Source organism: Vipera berus (assembly GCF_964194415.1).
Source record: "Vipera berus genome assembly, chromosome: 13".
In the NCBI taxonomy this organism is placed as follows: Eukaryota; Metazoa; Chordata; class Lepidosauria; order Squamata; family Viperidae; genus Vipera; species Vipera berus.
Genome location: NC_138216.1, coordinates 4057917 through 4073842, shown reverse-complemented (window position 1 = coordinate 4073842; position 15926 = coordinate 4057917). Strand labels below are relative to the sequence as shown.

General features: G+C 43.6%; 1 protein-coding gene across 8 annotated transcripts in view; it reads left to right on the top strand.

The window, feature by feature from the left end:
• The window catches only part of LOC308674051 (SUN domain-containing protein 1-like), a 32195-nt gene extending 17640 nt beyond the window's left edge, over window positions 1-14555 (top strand). For 5 of the 8 annotated variants that reach the window (XM_081338218.1, XM_081338221.1, XM_081338216.1 and 2 more), the window contains 14 exons: window positions 1587-1685; window positions 4156-4249; window positions 4616-4674; window positions 4851-4996; window positions 5974-6210; window positions 7122-7205; window positions 7477-7520; window positions 8184-8322; window positions 8604-8858; window positions 9592-9676; window positions 10074-10189; window positions 10776-10943; window positions 11828-11920; window positions 12428-14555. In XM_081338218.1, the coding sequence (XP_081194344.1) occupies window positions 1587-1685; window positions 4156-4249; window positions 4616-4674; window positions 4851-4996; window positions 5974-6210; window positions 7122-7205; window positions 7477-7520; window positions 8184-8322; window positions 8604-8858; window positions 9592-9676; window positions 10074-10189; window positions 10776-10943; window positions 11828-11920; window positions 12428-12541 (1733 nt within the window). In that variant the 3' untranslated portion in view covers window positions 12542-14555. The remainder of the gene's footprint in view (window positions 1-1586; window positions 1686-4155; window positions 4250-4615; window positions 4675-4850; window positions 4997-5973; window positions 6211-7121; window positions 7206-7476; window positions 7521-8183; window positions 8323-8603; window positions 8859-9591; window positions 9677-10073; window positions 10190-10775; window positions 10944-11827; window positions 11921-12427) is intronic. The other 3 variants (XM_081338223.1, XM_081338220.1, XM_081338219.1) reach the window with 2 other exon arrangements.
• The last annotated feature ends 1371 nt before the right edge of the window (window positions 14556-15926 follow it).

Here is a 15926-nt window from a genome sequence, read left to right as displayed (position 1 = left end):
GTAGATTAGACCGAAGCCTCCCTTGAGAATTATGCCATTCCCCAGAGGCTGCCTGCCAACTCTAGCTGCAAATTCAGGTTGGCATACACACACACACACACACACAGCCTGCCTTATTGTTGAGGCAAGGCCTTTCTTATTGTACATACGTTGCACAGCCATTAAGAAAGCCAAACACTGTAGTTCAGTGGAGGATTAAATATAAAATCACGTGAAGTACTAATACCACTTTACAATGCCTTGGTAAGGCCACACCTGGAATACTGCATCCAGTTTTGGTCACCACGATGTAAAAAAGATGTCGAGACTCTAGAAAGGGTACAGAGAAGGGCAACAAAGATGATTAGGGGGCTGGAGGCTAAAACAGATAGGGAACGGTTGCTGGAATTGGGTATCTGTAGTTTAACGAAGAGAAGGACGAGGGGGGACAAGATAGCAGTCTTCCAATATCTCAGGGGCTGCCCCAAAGAAGAGGGAGCCAAGCTATTCTCCAAAGGACCTGAAAGCAGGACAAGAAGCAACGGATGGAAACTAGTCAAGGAGAGAAGCAACCTAGAACTAAGGAGAAACTTCCTGACAGTTAGAACAATTAACCAGTGGAACAACCTGCCTCCAGAAGCTGTGAATGCTCCAACACTGGAAGTTTTTAAGAAGAGACTGGCCAGCCATTTGTCTGAAATGGTATAGGGTTTCCTGCCTGAGCAGGGGGTTGGACTAGATGACCTCCAAGATCCCTTCCAACTCATTATTATTATTAAAATAATGCACTAGAGGATTAAAAATGAAATGATGCTTGGGGGAAGAAAAGTGAGTCCTAGCCAAAAAAAAAAGCATAGAGGAATTTAGCTTTCAGTGAAATACAGCTAATGTAGTCAAACCAGGCAATGATATGTGGGGTCCTCAATGCTCTCTGAGCTTGTTAATTTTCTTGCAGATGTTTCGTTACCAAACGTAAGTGTGAAACATCTGCAAGAAAACCATCGGCTCAGAGAGCACCAAGGACCCCACAGCTCAACACCGAGCTACAAATATTACCTCCTGTCAGATAAAGATATATTTGGGATCTGCTGGTGATCTTCCGTCCCTGTGTTTTCCTAGATGGAAATGAAAGTCCGACCTTGGTTATTTTTCTTTTAAATCAAGCAAAACGGATGGGTGCTGCCACTTATCTTGGCGCATGTATTTTAAAAAGTGGTTATTATTGCATCCTTAACATTTAAGTATTGAATTCCAGGGTGATGGGGCTTCTCTCAATTGAGAAGAATTTTGAATTTGTAGCAAGATCCCGGTGACTTCTGGTGTGTTGGTGGGAAGTGGCATGTTTTCAGGGAAATAAAATTTGGCCCCTCGAAAACCTGCCTTGTGTTTTTTAAGAGGGAGAAGGCATAACTCCATTCAAACGAGAGAGAGAGAGAGAGAGAGGGAGATCCTGTCAAACTGAGATCCTGTTAACAATGTTAGCTCTCATTTTCCTCTGCCCAGATGCTAGGCTTTTTTTTTTTAATGTGGCTTTAAGCTCGGAGGGAGGGCTTTGACTGAAGTCCGTTTCTGTTGCCTTTCGTTCCCATCCATCTGTGTCGTACCAGGTTGCTTCTTACTCCATGTGTCGCAACGAATGAGAACGGCAGGATGGCTGGCGACCCGGAAGATTTTGTCTCTCCTTTGGCTGGCTGTTGTGTCCCCAGGTTACTCCTGTGTGCGTGTGTGGGCGGATGAGCACGCCAGCTTTTTTTTGCATGAGTAGCCTACCTTTTGATTCTGGCGCCTTGCAGGGGATGCGAACCGCTAATTAACTTGAGATCACAGGCTTGGGCGCAGCTTCAAACAGCGCACTTCCCATGTTGACAGCAAGCCGCCTCCATTGTGTGCCATCAGGACATCTGGTTGGGAGAAGGGGCAGTGAGAGACGGAGAAATATTCTGCCCTTCAGGTGGGCAGAAGTGTTTGAATTGAACACCTTTAGCGGAAAGACCCTTTGGGAATCTTCCTGGATAATTTTACCCTCCTGCGAAGGAGAAGCGACGCCACCTGCCTCCTTGACCCGTCATTTGTCACAATCCACTCTTCTACCTTTAGTTAGCTTTAGAGCCGTGGTGGCGCAGTGGTTAGAATGCAGTACTGCAGGCTGACTCTGCCGACTGCCAGGGGTTCGATCCTGACCGGCTCCAGGTCAACTCAGCCTTTCATCCTTCCGAGGCTGGTAAAATGAGGACTCAGATTGCTGGGGGCAATATAGGCTGACTTTAAGGGGGGGGCTGTAAAGCACTGTGAAGCAGTATGTAAGTCTAAATCTAAAAGATTTTCACCCAGCCTCACTCCGAGCAGAAATTGAGCCTTAGTCAACAGAGATGACCAGAAAGGGTGTATGAGCTTAAAAAGGCATAGGGCGGTTCCGTTTGGAGACGGTATGGATAGTGCTCGATTTACAACCGTTCAGTTAGCCACCGTTCAGAGTTACAACGGGACTGGACAAAAGTGACCGATGACCAGTCCTTGCACTTGCAATCACAGCATCCTCACGGTCAGGGGACGATCATGTGCGCGCTTGGCCACCCACGTGTATTTATGACAGTTGCATCATCATAATGTGATTGGCATTGGTGCCCCCCCCCCGCGCCCCAGCTGGCTTCCAAATAAAGTCAAGGGGGTAGGGGAGATGGATTTGCTTAACAACCACAGTATTCACTTAACAACTGCAGTGATATGTTTAACGCGGGGTGCGGGCGGGGGAAAGTCATAAAATCAGGTGCGACTCACTTCGTCGCCAGCTTGCTTAGCAACGGAAACTGTGGTCGTAAGTCAAGGACTACCTGTAATATGAAAACTCCATGGAGACCGCTGTAGTTTCCTCACTTCCCTCCACGTTCATTAGCACGTAGGAAGTGTAGCTTGTTTTAAGCAGCTTTTGTGCTGCTTTTCTGTCCTCGCTTGATAACTGAGAAGGGGACGCATTTGCCTTCGTTCCCAATGATCAGCATATCGTGTCTTACCACAGTATGTCTGCTTCCCCTATTCCTCAATGGAGAGCAGATGCTTGCTGCCAACGATTTGGAGAGTGACTGTATAATTCTGCAAAAGCTTAGGCAATCTTATTCCTTCTTCCAGCATGGCACTCCGTCAAATGGGTTCTACTGTGAATGCAACAACCTGCCCTATTAATTGAAAACGGCTAAGCTCTAGATTAATCTTTAAAAGCAAATTCCTTGTTGCACGACTTTATGTCTGTCTCATGGGTGTTCTGAGCCACTAATGCAGAAAACAGCATCAACATGTTATGAATTGGTCTTTCTTTTCTTACAGTTGCCCGTATGTTGTCACTTACAAAAACGTTTGTCTCCCTCTGGAAATCTCGACATGCAATAACCTTTTTTTAACCTTCCCCACTCTCCCTTCTCCTCCCAAGCCAGTTGTTTTCAAACTGCATCTCAGGGAAGCTTGGGTGAAAAGGATCAATCCTAGTGGCCAACTGTCCACCATCATAGAACAGGGGGTCCCCAACCTTGGCAACTTTTAAGACCTGTGTTCTTCAACTGGCTGGGGAATTTTGAGAGTTGGAAGTCCACAGGTCTTAAAGTTGCCAAGGTTGGGGACCCCTGTCATAGACCTTTAGCCTGCAGAATGTGTGGGTTGTGTTCCAAAGAAACTCCTGGTTGAGCCAGGATGGCAGTGAGACTCAGTGGATGGTTTATCCATGAAAACCAAGTGGGTAACCTCTCTCCTAGCCCAATTCACCTCACAGCTTGGTCGTTGTAGGGAAAAAAGGGTAGAAGGGGCGTTGTGTATATTTGCCCCCTTGAATTATTGGTGAAAATAATAAAAGTGGGAAATAAATGAATGAAACCAGCGGGCAGAGGAGTGATGGAACAGCCATGACATCATAATGAAAAGCCTGCAGCTGGCATACCTGAGTCCAGTTTTAGAACCCAGAACATCAAGGCGGAGTTTCCATGGTGAGGCCTTCGCGCTTGTCCATTTCCACAGACGCCTGTGATGCGTCTGCGCCCAGATTTTCCTGCAGCACTCTGAATGGCTCCTCTGCGGTGTTGGGGGAGTTGATCCGGAAAGGTGTCCCTGAGGATCGAAAAGTTTGAAAACAGCTGCGCTGTACGATCCTTGACGTTCCTCGCTCACCTAGGCTTTCTCCTCTTGATTTAGGGAAAGCAGCCACAGGGGCGTTCTGGTGGCTGGGCACTGGATGGTATCAGCTGGTGACCCTAATTTCTCTGCTGAATGTTTTTCTCCTTACAAGGTCCGTAAGCGTTTCATACTGTGTGGGTGGGTGGGGGGTCTCGTGCGTTAGAAATTAAAAATGGTTCAGGGCAGACCGTGCGAGCTGCTTCTGATTGTAAACTACAGTCCATCCTGAGGAGAAGGTGCATCAGTGGGCTTTGAGCGGTGGGCTGGATTGTTCGCTGCGAAAGCAAATTTGATTTACATTGACTTAAGTCTGTTGGAATTTCATTTCTGTTGGGAGCTCCCATGAGCTGCCCTGGGAAGTTTTGGGAAGGACCGCAGACTTGACTGTTATTTATTGAGCCACTATACACAAAATATTAAGGCGATTCATGTCAGCGATGGGCAGCTGGACAGTGCAGTTCTTGCATTTGTTTTCCAGATGTCTTCCAAAGATGTTCAGGTTGCTGCTGTTCTTTCTCCCCGTACTTTTACTGCTTGGTGAGTAAAAGAGAAAAAAGATTTTAGAGAAAAAGACTCTAAAATCTGGGTCTGGGATAATCTGGGTCTAGGGCCGTTGTTCCTTCAACCCCCACAATTCTTGCAGTGCAGGTAGTTCTCAACTGAGCTTCCTCAAACTTCACAAATGTTCCCTCTTAACTGCATTTTTCCTTCAGGTTTATGGTGCTGGGGTCCCGAAGATTTCCTTTCATTGTTACCAGCTTTGAACTGGACAAGCTTGCTCAGAACGCAGAGGTGGGAAGACTCGCTAAAGAGAGTTGCACCTGAACCTCATTCAAGCCCCACTGGTCAGTCTCCAGAGGTAAGCTAGGCCAAACCTCCCAAGAGGTGTAACGTGTAAGAAGTTTAGGGAAACTACAGTGTTGTCTAGAGATGGGCTTCCAAATCTCAGTTCTGTACTGGATGTGGACCCTCAATCCATCAGTCTGCAAGCAAGGAGCCAGAATTCTGCACAGGTAGTTCTCACAAGTTACAATTGGGCCTGGAATTTTGGCCATTAAGTCATTGCGGTCGTTCAGCAAATCATCACGTGATCTGACTCGATTTTGCAATGTTTATAGAACAGTCATAATGTGGACATTAAGCAAATCGTGCCATTAAGTAAACCATTTGGTCAATAAGTGAATTCATTCTCTCCAACGGGCCTTTGTTTGCCAGAAACCAATTGCAGTAATATGACCGCAGGATGCTGCAAGCGGTTGTAAATACGAGCTGGTTGCCAGGCACCCAGAATGCAATCACATGACCCTGGGAGTGGATGAGGCAGTCATAACTTTGAGGACAGGTCATAAATAATATTTTTTGAGCCCATCGTAACTTCAAATGGGTGAGGGGGAGGGGGCTATTTTACTTTGGTTAAAGGAGATTTCCATTTATGGATGGCTTTGTTAAGGCTCTGTTGTTAATTGGAGGGTTGGGGTGGTCTAAACACTAGATAGATAGATAAATATATAAATAAACCTAAGAGGCCCAAAATGGGCCACTGATTTTGATTAGAAATTAATTTTTCCACAAAGGGATTACCAGAATCTGGAATTATCTTCAAGAAACACTGCCTGGTTTTTTTAGGTGGCGGAGGACTATGATTTCGTATCGGCAAACTTTGTCTAAAGTTAATTGGGATCTGTTGCTGTTTTGGTTTAATTGTGATGCTGCCTTAAAGTGACACTTTAGTTTCTGGCAAAGTGATTTCATTAATGTGAGTTTATTGATGCTTAGATGCAGTGAAAATAAATAAGCCTTTTTTATTGTTTTTTTTTAAAAAAACAACCCATCTAGGTGACTATGAAGTTCTTTGATGCAGATCGTGTAAGTGAGCTGGAAAAACAAATGGCCCTGTTATCTGAGAGGTGGCGTCACCAGGATGAAGAATCCAATAAAATGCTGCTTTTGGTGCAAAGCTTTCAGGAACAAATCACCCAAATGAAAGACCGAAGTGAAATGTTGGGACTGGTCAAAAACATTGTGAGCCAGCATCTTACAAAGTCAGAATCAGATGGAACGGCACACTCGGAGGTAGTTTGGGCGGAATATTCTCTGTGTCAGTTTTAATTTATATATTTTAAATTTATTAAATAGCGCGCTTGCTGGAGGAAGATGTTTTCTGGGACAAAAATTCAAGGAGGAAATTAGAATTTGTACGAGCTGAGAATCTGTCCTTTGTTTTTGCAACGTAAAGTAATAGTTTTACCAAATTATAGTTGTTTGCATTTGGTTAATTCAATTATTCGACCAAATGAAATATAAAGGTAAAGGTTCCCCCGCACATGCGTGCTAGTCGTTTCCAACTCTAGGGGCCGGTGCTCATCTCCGTTTCAAAGCCGAAGAGCCAGCGCTTGTCCGAGGACGTCTCCGTGGTCATGTGGCCGGCATGACTAGACGCCAAAGTCGCACGGAACGCTGTTACCTTCCCACCGGAGTGGAGTGGTCCCTATTTTTCTACTTGCATGTTTACGTGCTTTCAAACTGCTAGGTTGGCAGAAGCTGGGACGAGTAACAGGCACGCTCACTCTGCTACGCGGCACTCGGGATTTGACCCGCCAAACTGCCCACCTTCTGATCGACAAGCTCAGCGTCCTAACCCACTGAGCCACACCGCGTCCCTGTAAATGAAATGTACAAATCTATAAATTTGCCAGATTCAATATACAGTAGATACTAATCCAGGAACAAAAGGGACTTTTCACATGTGAATTTTTGAAAGGCTACCATTTTGTTCCTTTGCCATGGTTGCAATCGTTGTCTTTGTATTGATAGAAGTTCAAGGTGAGAAGAGTTTAAAGATAGCCATTTTCGTCTGTATGCTTAACTGTCTGTGCAGCATTTCAATACGGAAAGAATCCTCAGTGTTTTCATTATAAAAAAGCCACATTTTCATTATACAAGTACTTTTTAAACAAAAAGATCATTCTGTTTTGTCTTTCAAGCATTTTTTGACTTTGCATCAAGAGCATGAATGGCGCTTTGCCGCTTTAGAAGGTCTTCTGGCAAAACTCTCTGAAAAATCTGAGGTAACAATAAAACACTTTTCTCTTGTAACAGTTCTAAGAATTTTGCCACCCTGTATCCCTGTTACTATCCCAACAGCATCAAACTGCAATTCCATCCGTGCTGCAGGCTGGAATGCTAAGCCTTGTCTTCTTTCTCCAAAGGATGATATTTGCTGATTGCCCATCAGCCTCTTTCTGCAATGCAGAAAGTTTTCTGGAGTCTCTCTTCAATCATTCCAAGTAAAGGGAGGCGGGATTTATTCAGGAGACTAAATATTGTGTTCTTTTCCAGGGCCTCCAGAAAGAACTTGAATTAACCAAAGCAAAAACAGTGAGGTACGGCTACAACTCATAGACTGAATTGGGAACCATTAAAGATTACAACACTTTCTATAAAGTTGACAGTATCTCTTCCTTTTTTAAATTAAAGAATGGGGAGGATTTTTATAGTAGTAATGATATGTTATGATGGATGGATGGATGGATGGATGGATGGATGGATGGATGGATGGATGGATGGATGGATGAATGGATGGACGGACGGACGGACAGATACTAATACAGCTCTAAGAAAAAATTTCCTGACAGGCAATTAATTAGTGGAATGACTTGCCTCCAGAAGTTGTGGGTGCTTCAGCACGGAGATTTTTTTGTCTGAAATGGTATGGGGTTTCCTGCTTGATCAAGGAGTTGGACTAGAAGACCTCTGAGGTCCCTTCCAAGGGGAGATGATAGATAGATTAGATTAGATAGATAGATAGATAGATAGATAGATAGATAGATAGATAGATAGATAGATAGATAGATGAAACAAACTAGATAGATAGATAGATAATAAAAAACAGATGTATGCAGACAGATGACATAGACAGATTTCACAACTTTATAACATATGCACCCTCCGCTATTTAGGATAATAATGCACAAATGCTCCTATCTCCACTTAACCATGCAGAGTTTGACCCCTGCCTTTTGTTGCTCTTTTCTTCTGCTTCTCAGTGACATGAATGAACAAAGCCAGAGCCTTTTGTCCAAGATGAAGCACCTAGAACTTGAATTGGCGCAACTCAAGTCAGGGTTGTTGAGTTCACAAGATGTGAAAAGCTGCTGCAGCACGATAGACACCCTCCACCAAAAGGTGAGCTCAAAAGGGAATGCCTGAGCAAGCCTGAATTAGCCCGCCTCGTTCTGACATCATGTTCTGGATGGGTTAAGTTTTTTAAGCCACTGACCTGGGAAGGGAGAATTGATTGCTTGACGTGTTTCAACATTGCGCACCTTTAATTAACCACTGAAATGTTTGCGTTCCATCGGTGAGCTGGCACGTACCCAAAATAAAGATGTACTATTACCTAATGGCATCTTTTATTTTGAAATCCGTCGTTGTCATGCTTGGCTGTGTGTTCTGTTTACTTCTAGGTTGATGCCCAGATTAAAGAATCGGTCAGGGTTATGTTTTCTGGTGAGCTGGAAGGCGATTTCCCAGAATCCTTGCTTCAGTGGCTAACATCCAGATTTGTGACCAAAACAGACCTTCAGGTTTTATTGCAAGATCTGGAGATGCAAATTCTCAGGAACATCACTCTTCAGAGGTCGGTCACAAATTCCAAGGTGACTACAGAGATAGTGACAAATGCCGTCAATGAAGCTGGGATTGTAGGCATCACGGAGGCGGTAAGCCGTAGTGGAAAGGTATATTCCATGCCGTTGATTTAGCATCTTAGGTTTCACTCCTGCAGGGCAAAAGAGCAATAACTTGAAATATAACTAAATGTCAGCTGGCAAATGCAAGAAATGAGGGGTTTTACAGGACAAGGATGACAAGTGCAGAACGCTGTTGGCAGGCCCACTAGAATATGGAATGGCAAATATCTTTTACCAGCTGCATTATTTATCTTGGCTTAATTAGAGAAATCTGAGAGTCGGTCTTAACGATAGGAGAAAATGCAATCTACCTTTCGTTTGTAAAAAAATAAAATAAAAATACCCCAGGCAAGGGTTTTCTATCACAATTGTCATATAATGCTGTTGCAACAATAAGCTAGCATTAAGATATTGCAATAAGGCAGATATGTCCCCATTCAGAAGTAACTCTTATTACATTCTTCGGGAGGTGAGACAAAGCCACCATTATGCCAGCTAATGTAAAGCAATCTAGACCTTAAAACAGCGTTGCCTTTATTCCAGATCTCTCTCAGTTGCTGCCTAGCGGAGGCTGAAATTTAGAGTGACCTGTTAGGATGCTAGTTCAGACTGCTAGGCCGTGCATGTTCCCCTTTAAAAGCAGGCGAAGAGGTCCAGGTGGTGATTCTGTAGCCAAAGTAATGATTTAGCCATCGGTGACAAAATGTCTAAACTGTATTGGAATGCTGATCAGGAATCTCTGTCCATCTGTCTCCATTTGCAGCAAGCACAGGTCATTATCAACAACGCCCTGAGGCTCTACTCTCAAGACAAGACAGGCGTCGTCGATTTTGCTTTGGAATCTGGAGGTAAGGGACCATGAGTTAGGAAGATTGGTTTTGGTTCATCAGAAGAACAGAATATCAGACTTCGGAGGGACCTCGGAGGTCTTCTAGTCCCCAACCCCCGGTCAGAAACCCCGTCCACACAAACAAACGAGGCTCCATCTGCACGATGCAAGGAGTACGTGCCCTCTCTGGTCCGCGGAAAAACTTCTCTCCAGGGAACTGGTCCCTGGTACCCGAAAGATTGGGGGCCACCGTTCTAGTCCAACCCTCCACTTAAGCAGGAAACTCTACCCCATTTCAAACGAATGGTTGTCCAATCTCCTCTTAAGCAAAAGAACAAAAAAGTTTTATTTTTAAAGCTCTTGCGGACTAAGAGAAACCAAGCTAAAAGATTTCCCCTCTCTTGTGTTTCTTCGAGGTGGCAGCATTTTGAGCACTCGCTGTTCAGAGACCTACGAAACCAAAACGGCGCTGCTGAGCCTCTTTGGAATCCCGTTGTGGTATTTCTCCCAGTCTCCCCGGGTAGTGATCCAGGTAATTAGGATGTGGATGGTTCCTAGAGCGCTTTTACAGATACTCTTCGACTTACAACAGCTCATCGAATGACGGTTTGGAGTTACAACAGCACTGGGGTGGGGTGTGTGTGGGGGGAAACACCTATGACCATTACCACGACCATTGCAGCCTCCCCACGATCACGTGATCAAAATTCAGATGACTGGGCAACTGACTCATGTTTACGACGGTTGCAGTCTCCCGGGGTGTGTGTGTGTGTGTGTGTGTGTGTGTGTGTGTGTGTGTGTGTGTGTGTGTGATCTCCTTTTGCGACCTTCTGACAAGCAAAGTCAATGGGGAAAACAGATTCACTTAAGTTGCGTTATTAACTCCACCACTGCAGTGATTCGCTTAACAACTGTGGCAAGAAAAGTCGTAAAGGGGGGGGGGCAAAATTCACTTAACAAATGTCTCGCTTAGCCCCGGAAATTTTTGGCCTCAATTGTGGTTGTCAGTCAAGGTCTACCTGTACCGTTCTGGCCTAAACCACGACACCAAACTGGTTCTCGGTTGTTTCACCGTTTTGTTGATTTGTTTATTTGCAACCTCTGGCCCTTATCCACAGCCTGACATGTATCCTGGAAACTGCTGGGCTTTCAAAGGATCGCAGGGCTATCTGGTGATCAGGCTTTCGATGATGATTTACCCAACATCTTTCTGCCTGGAACACATCCCCAAATCGCTTTCACCCACGGGCAATATCACCAGCGCCCCGAAGGATTTCTTAGTATACGTAAGTGGCGCCATCTGCAAAATGAAGGAGTGTTGTCTCCTGCTCAACTAAAGCTTCTTCAGGGTTTCTGGTAACGATGAAAGGGTTTCTGATAGCTCTGCATAATATTTTCTTTTCTTTTTTTTTTTATCTTTCCCAGCCTAGGTCAGCCCTTAGTTAATTGCTGGAAGAGTTCAGGCTTATTTGGCGGGTTGATCTAATTAGAACAGGAATGCAGAGAATGTTAAGCAAGCATCAGTTGTCCGGGGAGATTAGGAGGAGCAGAAATTAAAAGTCTTTTCTGAAGGGCTAGGTGTAGGAGCGCAACCATCCCAGTCCTGTCAAGTCAGGAGAGCTCAAGCAAGGAATTACTCTGGAGTCCCTAGGTCAGGGGTAGGCAACCTCGGCTCTTTTATGACTCATGGACTTCAACTCCCAGAATTCCTGAGTCAGCTATGCTGACTCAGGAATTCTGGGAGTTGAAGTCCATGAGTCATAAAAGAGCCGAGGTTGCCTACCCCTGCCCTAGGTGAATATAAGAAGGCAAAGTCTGACAACCCCCACCCCCAAATGCCTCTGAGCTTTATCTAATCTTTCCCCAGTAAAAACTGCCAGCCTGGGAAGATTGCTGTGAAATAGGCCTAGGAACCATAAAAAGTAGCTGGTTTGAGCTCTACCGATGTGGAAGTGATTGTTCACCTTGACGTCAGGGACGCAAAAGAGTGCGAAAGGTTCAGGGGCTGTGTTAGGGAGATGGGCAGCACAGACATTTAATAAATAAAAGTAAACAAACCGTCTCCCGTCATTTTGGGGGAGGCCAGCGAGTCTGAAAGTTAAGACTCGACCTGCTTATCTTCTTTTATCAAGAATTCAGAGCTACACCAACCATTTGCATTGATTGACAGGGTCTTGAAAATGAGTACCAAGAAGAAGGAATACTTCTGGGCCAGTATACGTATGATCAGGATGGCGAACCATTACAAATGTTTCCAGTCTCGGTAGGTCGACATTTTGGAAGATTAAAACTCCTTTTTTAAAAAAAACAACGCTTTGCATAAAAAAAAACTTCTAGCGCGAAAATAGCACATTAGTTCTTGCCTTAACCACGGTTTGTCTGGTGACCGTTCCAAGTTACAAGGGCACTGGAAAAAAAGTGACCCATGACCGGTTTTCACAGGACCACTGCAGCATCCCCATGGTCACGTGATCAAAGTTTGGGACACTTGGCATCTGACTCATGTTTATGACAATTGCAGTGTCCCAGGGTCCTGTAGTCACCTTTTGTGACAAACCAAGCCAATGGGAGAGTCAGATTCTCATAGCAACTGTGTTACTAACTTAACAACTGCGGTGATTTATTTAACCATGGCAAGAAAGGTGGTAAAATGGGGGGCCAAACGCACTTATCCATTGTCTCATTTAGCAACAGAAATCCTGGGCTCAGCTGTGGTAGGCCAGGACTACTGCCCATAGTGGATTCTAATAACATTTTCCTCTTCTTTTAGAAGATCACTGAAAAAGCATTCCAAATAGTGGAACTAAGAATATTTTCCAACTGGGGTCACGCAGAGTATACGTGCCTCTATCGCTTCCGAGTGCATGGGCGAACTGCCGAATGAACACTACGCTAATTTTCCTACGCTGGTGGTACATCATTTCTGTTTTTAAGTTTATAAAGGGAAAATTTTGAACAATGGAATCTTTAAAAGGTGAAGGAAGAGTTGGGTGATGTACGACAGGTTGTGTTACTCTTTCCTGGCTAAACGTAGGAGATTACCAACAAAATTGTGTGTCTCAGACCTAAGGGTTATTTGCTCAGATGCTCAACTTGTAACTGCCAGACAGCTTTATGTTTTTAATGTATTCTTTCTGAGGGGGGAAAATGCATGCCAACTGCTCTCATTCTTAAGCCCAATTAGCACATCACTAACCCCTGTTTTAATAAGCCAGAAGACAAAGCTTTTAAATTTTTCCTTTTGGCCAGTAGGAATCTGGGTTTTTTTAAAAAAATATTGGGACTTTTCTCTGCACCTGGATGTGATTAAGATAAAAAGAAGAGTAGGTGAAATATAGCATGTTATGCAGTTCCCAATCAGATGAAGGTTTGTTTGCAATTCCAGCACAAGCCTTGAAACTAAAGTCTGTTACCACTGCTCAGACTTTTGCTTGACAAAACTGCTTAGCAGCTTATTCTTGAAGCTGCTTCATCATCAGTTCCAGTCATTTCCGTGCAATATTTAATTTTTTTATGTTGAAAGTTCTGATTTCAACCGAAGTGTTTTTATATTCATCTTTCAGATTTAGAACATTTTCCTTAAAGATACATATATATATATTAGTAAACAAAAAAATTATCCTTTGCTTTATTGGGCACGCGAAGGCTAAAAAAATTAGGAGTTGAACAGCCAAATGAATACCAATAGCAATTGTTTAACGCAGAAAGGGCTTGAGTCTGATTTAATGTGTTCTAGTAAGAAGTAGGGATGGAGTGAATTGGTAAGTTGCCTCGTGTGCTAAAGGCAAAATGTCCCCATGTGTTAGCACCGAGTGAGTCCGGTGAATTAAGGAGGTGGTTACATTGAGAATGTTTTGGATAGAATTGAATGAGTCAGATTCATAATATAGTTGGCTACCACATGACGGGAGATAATGAAAAGGAAATGTCGAGATGGAGTCAGATGTAGAAGATTAAAGCAGGAACACTAAACTTCAAAGAAAGCAACTTGCTAGTAAAATTCCTGCCTGGGGCTTCTTCACATGTTGAGTTTTGTGCAGTTTTACCTTCCCAGAGTTCACTCTGTCCTCTGGGATTGCTGCTAAATTCTCTGAAAATTCAGGGAAAGCTTCACAAGGCTGAGTATATGGAAAAGCACAAAAGGCGCCGTTTTGAATCGGTTCTCCAAAAACAAAAAAATCATCTGTATATTTACTTTAAAAAAAAAAGCATGCGTATGTACATAATAAAAATGGGCTATATCAAGTTCAGGATGGCACCTGGAGCTGTTATTAAATTCTTATTCTAATTTCCCTTAAAAGTCATTGAATGCAAGCCCTGGCAATTCAGCTTCCTTTTTAAAAATTTAATTTTGAAATATTGTCAGGATCTGGCTCAGAAAATGCTTTTTTGTTCTCTGAAAATGGTACTTCTGAGTCCTGGGTTTTTGGAAGGAAAACTTTGATTTCAGAAAAAAGACATGCTGATTTTTTAAAAATTCTTTCGTATGTTGCACAAGAGTCCCTCAAATATTTATAAAAGCAAGTTTTATTCTTGAATACCACTTGTTCACCTGAGTTTAGCTGAAAGTAGAACTAGTGGCTATTGAGAAAACCTTGATAAAGCCTGTTAACAGTTTTAAGAAAATGATTCCAAATTATCCTGTATAAATCCAGTTGGGGAAGGGCAGGGTTTGTTTTTTTTTTTTTTTTTTGCATAACACTAACTTATTTTTTAAAAAAATGAGATAGGACTTTGTGCAATGTATTTTTGTAAATGCTTTTTCAAAATATTTGTCTCTGGTATCCTTTGCTGCCTCCTAACTGACCAGAAGCTATTGAAAAAAGTTTAAGAATTTTAATTTTTGAAAGTGCATGTAATATTTGGAAATAAGAATAAAGTTTCCTTTTGGATATTTATACTGAATGCTTCTTATAATAATATGTGTTTGGGGAAGGATCAAAGTCAAAAGGATTAGTAAATATAGGAACCAAAATCAGCTATACAGTTATTTCTGTTAGACAGAAATCTACATGAAAAGAATGCATGTGAAGGAACTTTATCGAAATATTCAAGTGTAACAATGCATCCATTATTTCTGATTTCCACGTGGTCAGTGTTTTCAAAGAAGAGAACAGTAGAAGACATTCAAAGCAGATATTTCAGTATTGCCTTTCCTGGTTTTAGAATGACAAGTCAAAACTAGAACCCAAGGAAAGATTGTTGGTTTTTCCCCCCTTAAAAACAAGGTAGAAATAAAAGAGATCTTTGACAACATGTGTTTGGGTGCAAATCAGTCAGAATATTGCTGGAAGGGACCTTGGAGGTCTATATACCACTTCAGACGGGGCTGTGCAGTCTTTTCTTAAAAACCTGCCGCGACTGAAGCACCAGTGATGGATCGCAATGTTGATTGGGTCTCCAGGACGCCCTTTCCCCACTATTGCCCTTATTTTCTGTCAGTTTCAAAGTGAGCCGGATGCCTCATCCTCTCTGAGAAACAGAAAACCTTAGAAGTCACATCGCTTCAGAAAGTTGTCCCTAAATCTATCGGTTACAACTAATAAGACTGGAATCGCTTTACTCTGGGACCTCCAGAGTTTCAATAAACCTTGCCTGCCTGCCTGCCTGCTTGCTTGCTTCCATCCTCATGCAAGACTATGAAACATCCCTTGGTTGGCTTTCAACAACCACGGTAAGCAGGTCTCGTCTCCGTGACTCAGTGTGGTTAAACTCGCTTGGCTAGGCAACTCCCGCAGGCAGAGCGTGGCTTGGAACGCCCAGACTGGCTGGGGCTGAAACGCCCTTGCAGCGCCCTCTTTCCTAAAGCCAGACGGAACTTGGGAGGACCTCATTATTTTTTTTATTTAATTCCATTTATATCCCGCCCTTCTCCGAAGACTCAGGGCGGCTTACAAGCTTAGCAGTAGCCTTCATTCTATGTATATGCCTGCTTATTAGGGCTTTCACACACACCCCCAAGCGGCATTATTACAAAGTCAGCTTAATTGCCCCCAACAATCTGGGTCCTCATTTTACCTACCTCGGAAGGATGGAAGGCTGAGTCAAACCTTGAGCCTGGTGGGATGCGAACCTGCAATAATGGCAGGCAGCTGGTGTTCCTTAAGGAGGCATTAGCCCACTGCTCCACCAAGGCTCTTTTGGTGGGACCTGAAAAGATGGGGAGGGGGCTTGTCCCCTTTTCCCACACTTGTTCCAGAAGAAGAAAGAAAGAAGTCGGCCTTCCCCAAGCATCCCTCCAACCCCAACAGGTAGAGCAGCCCAGCCGC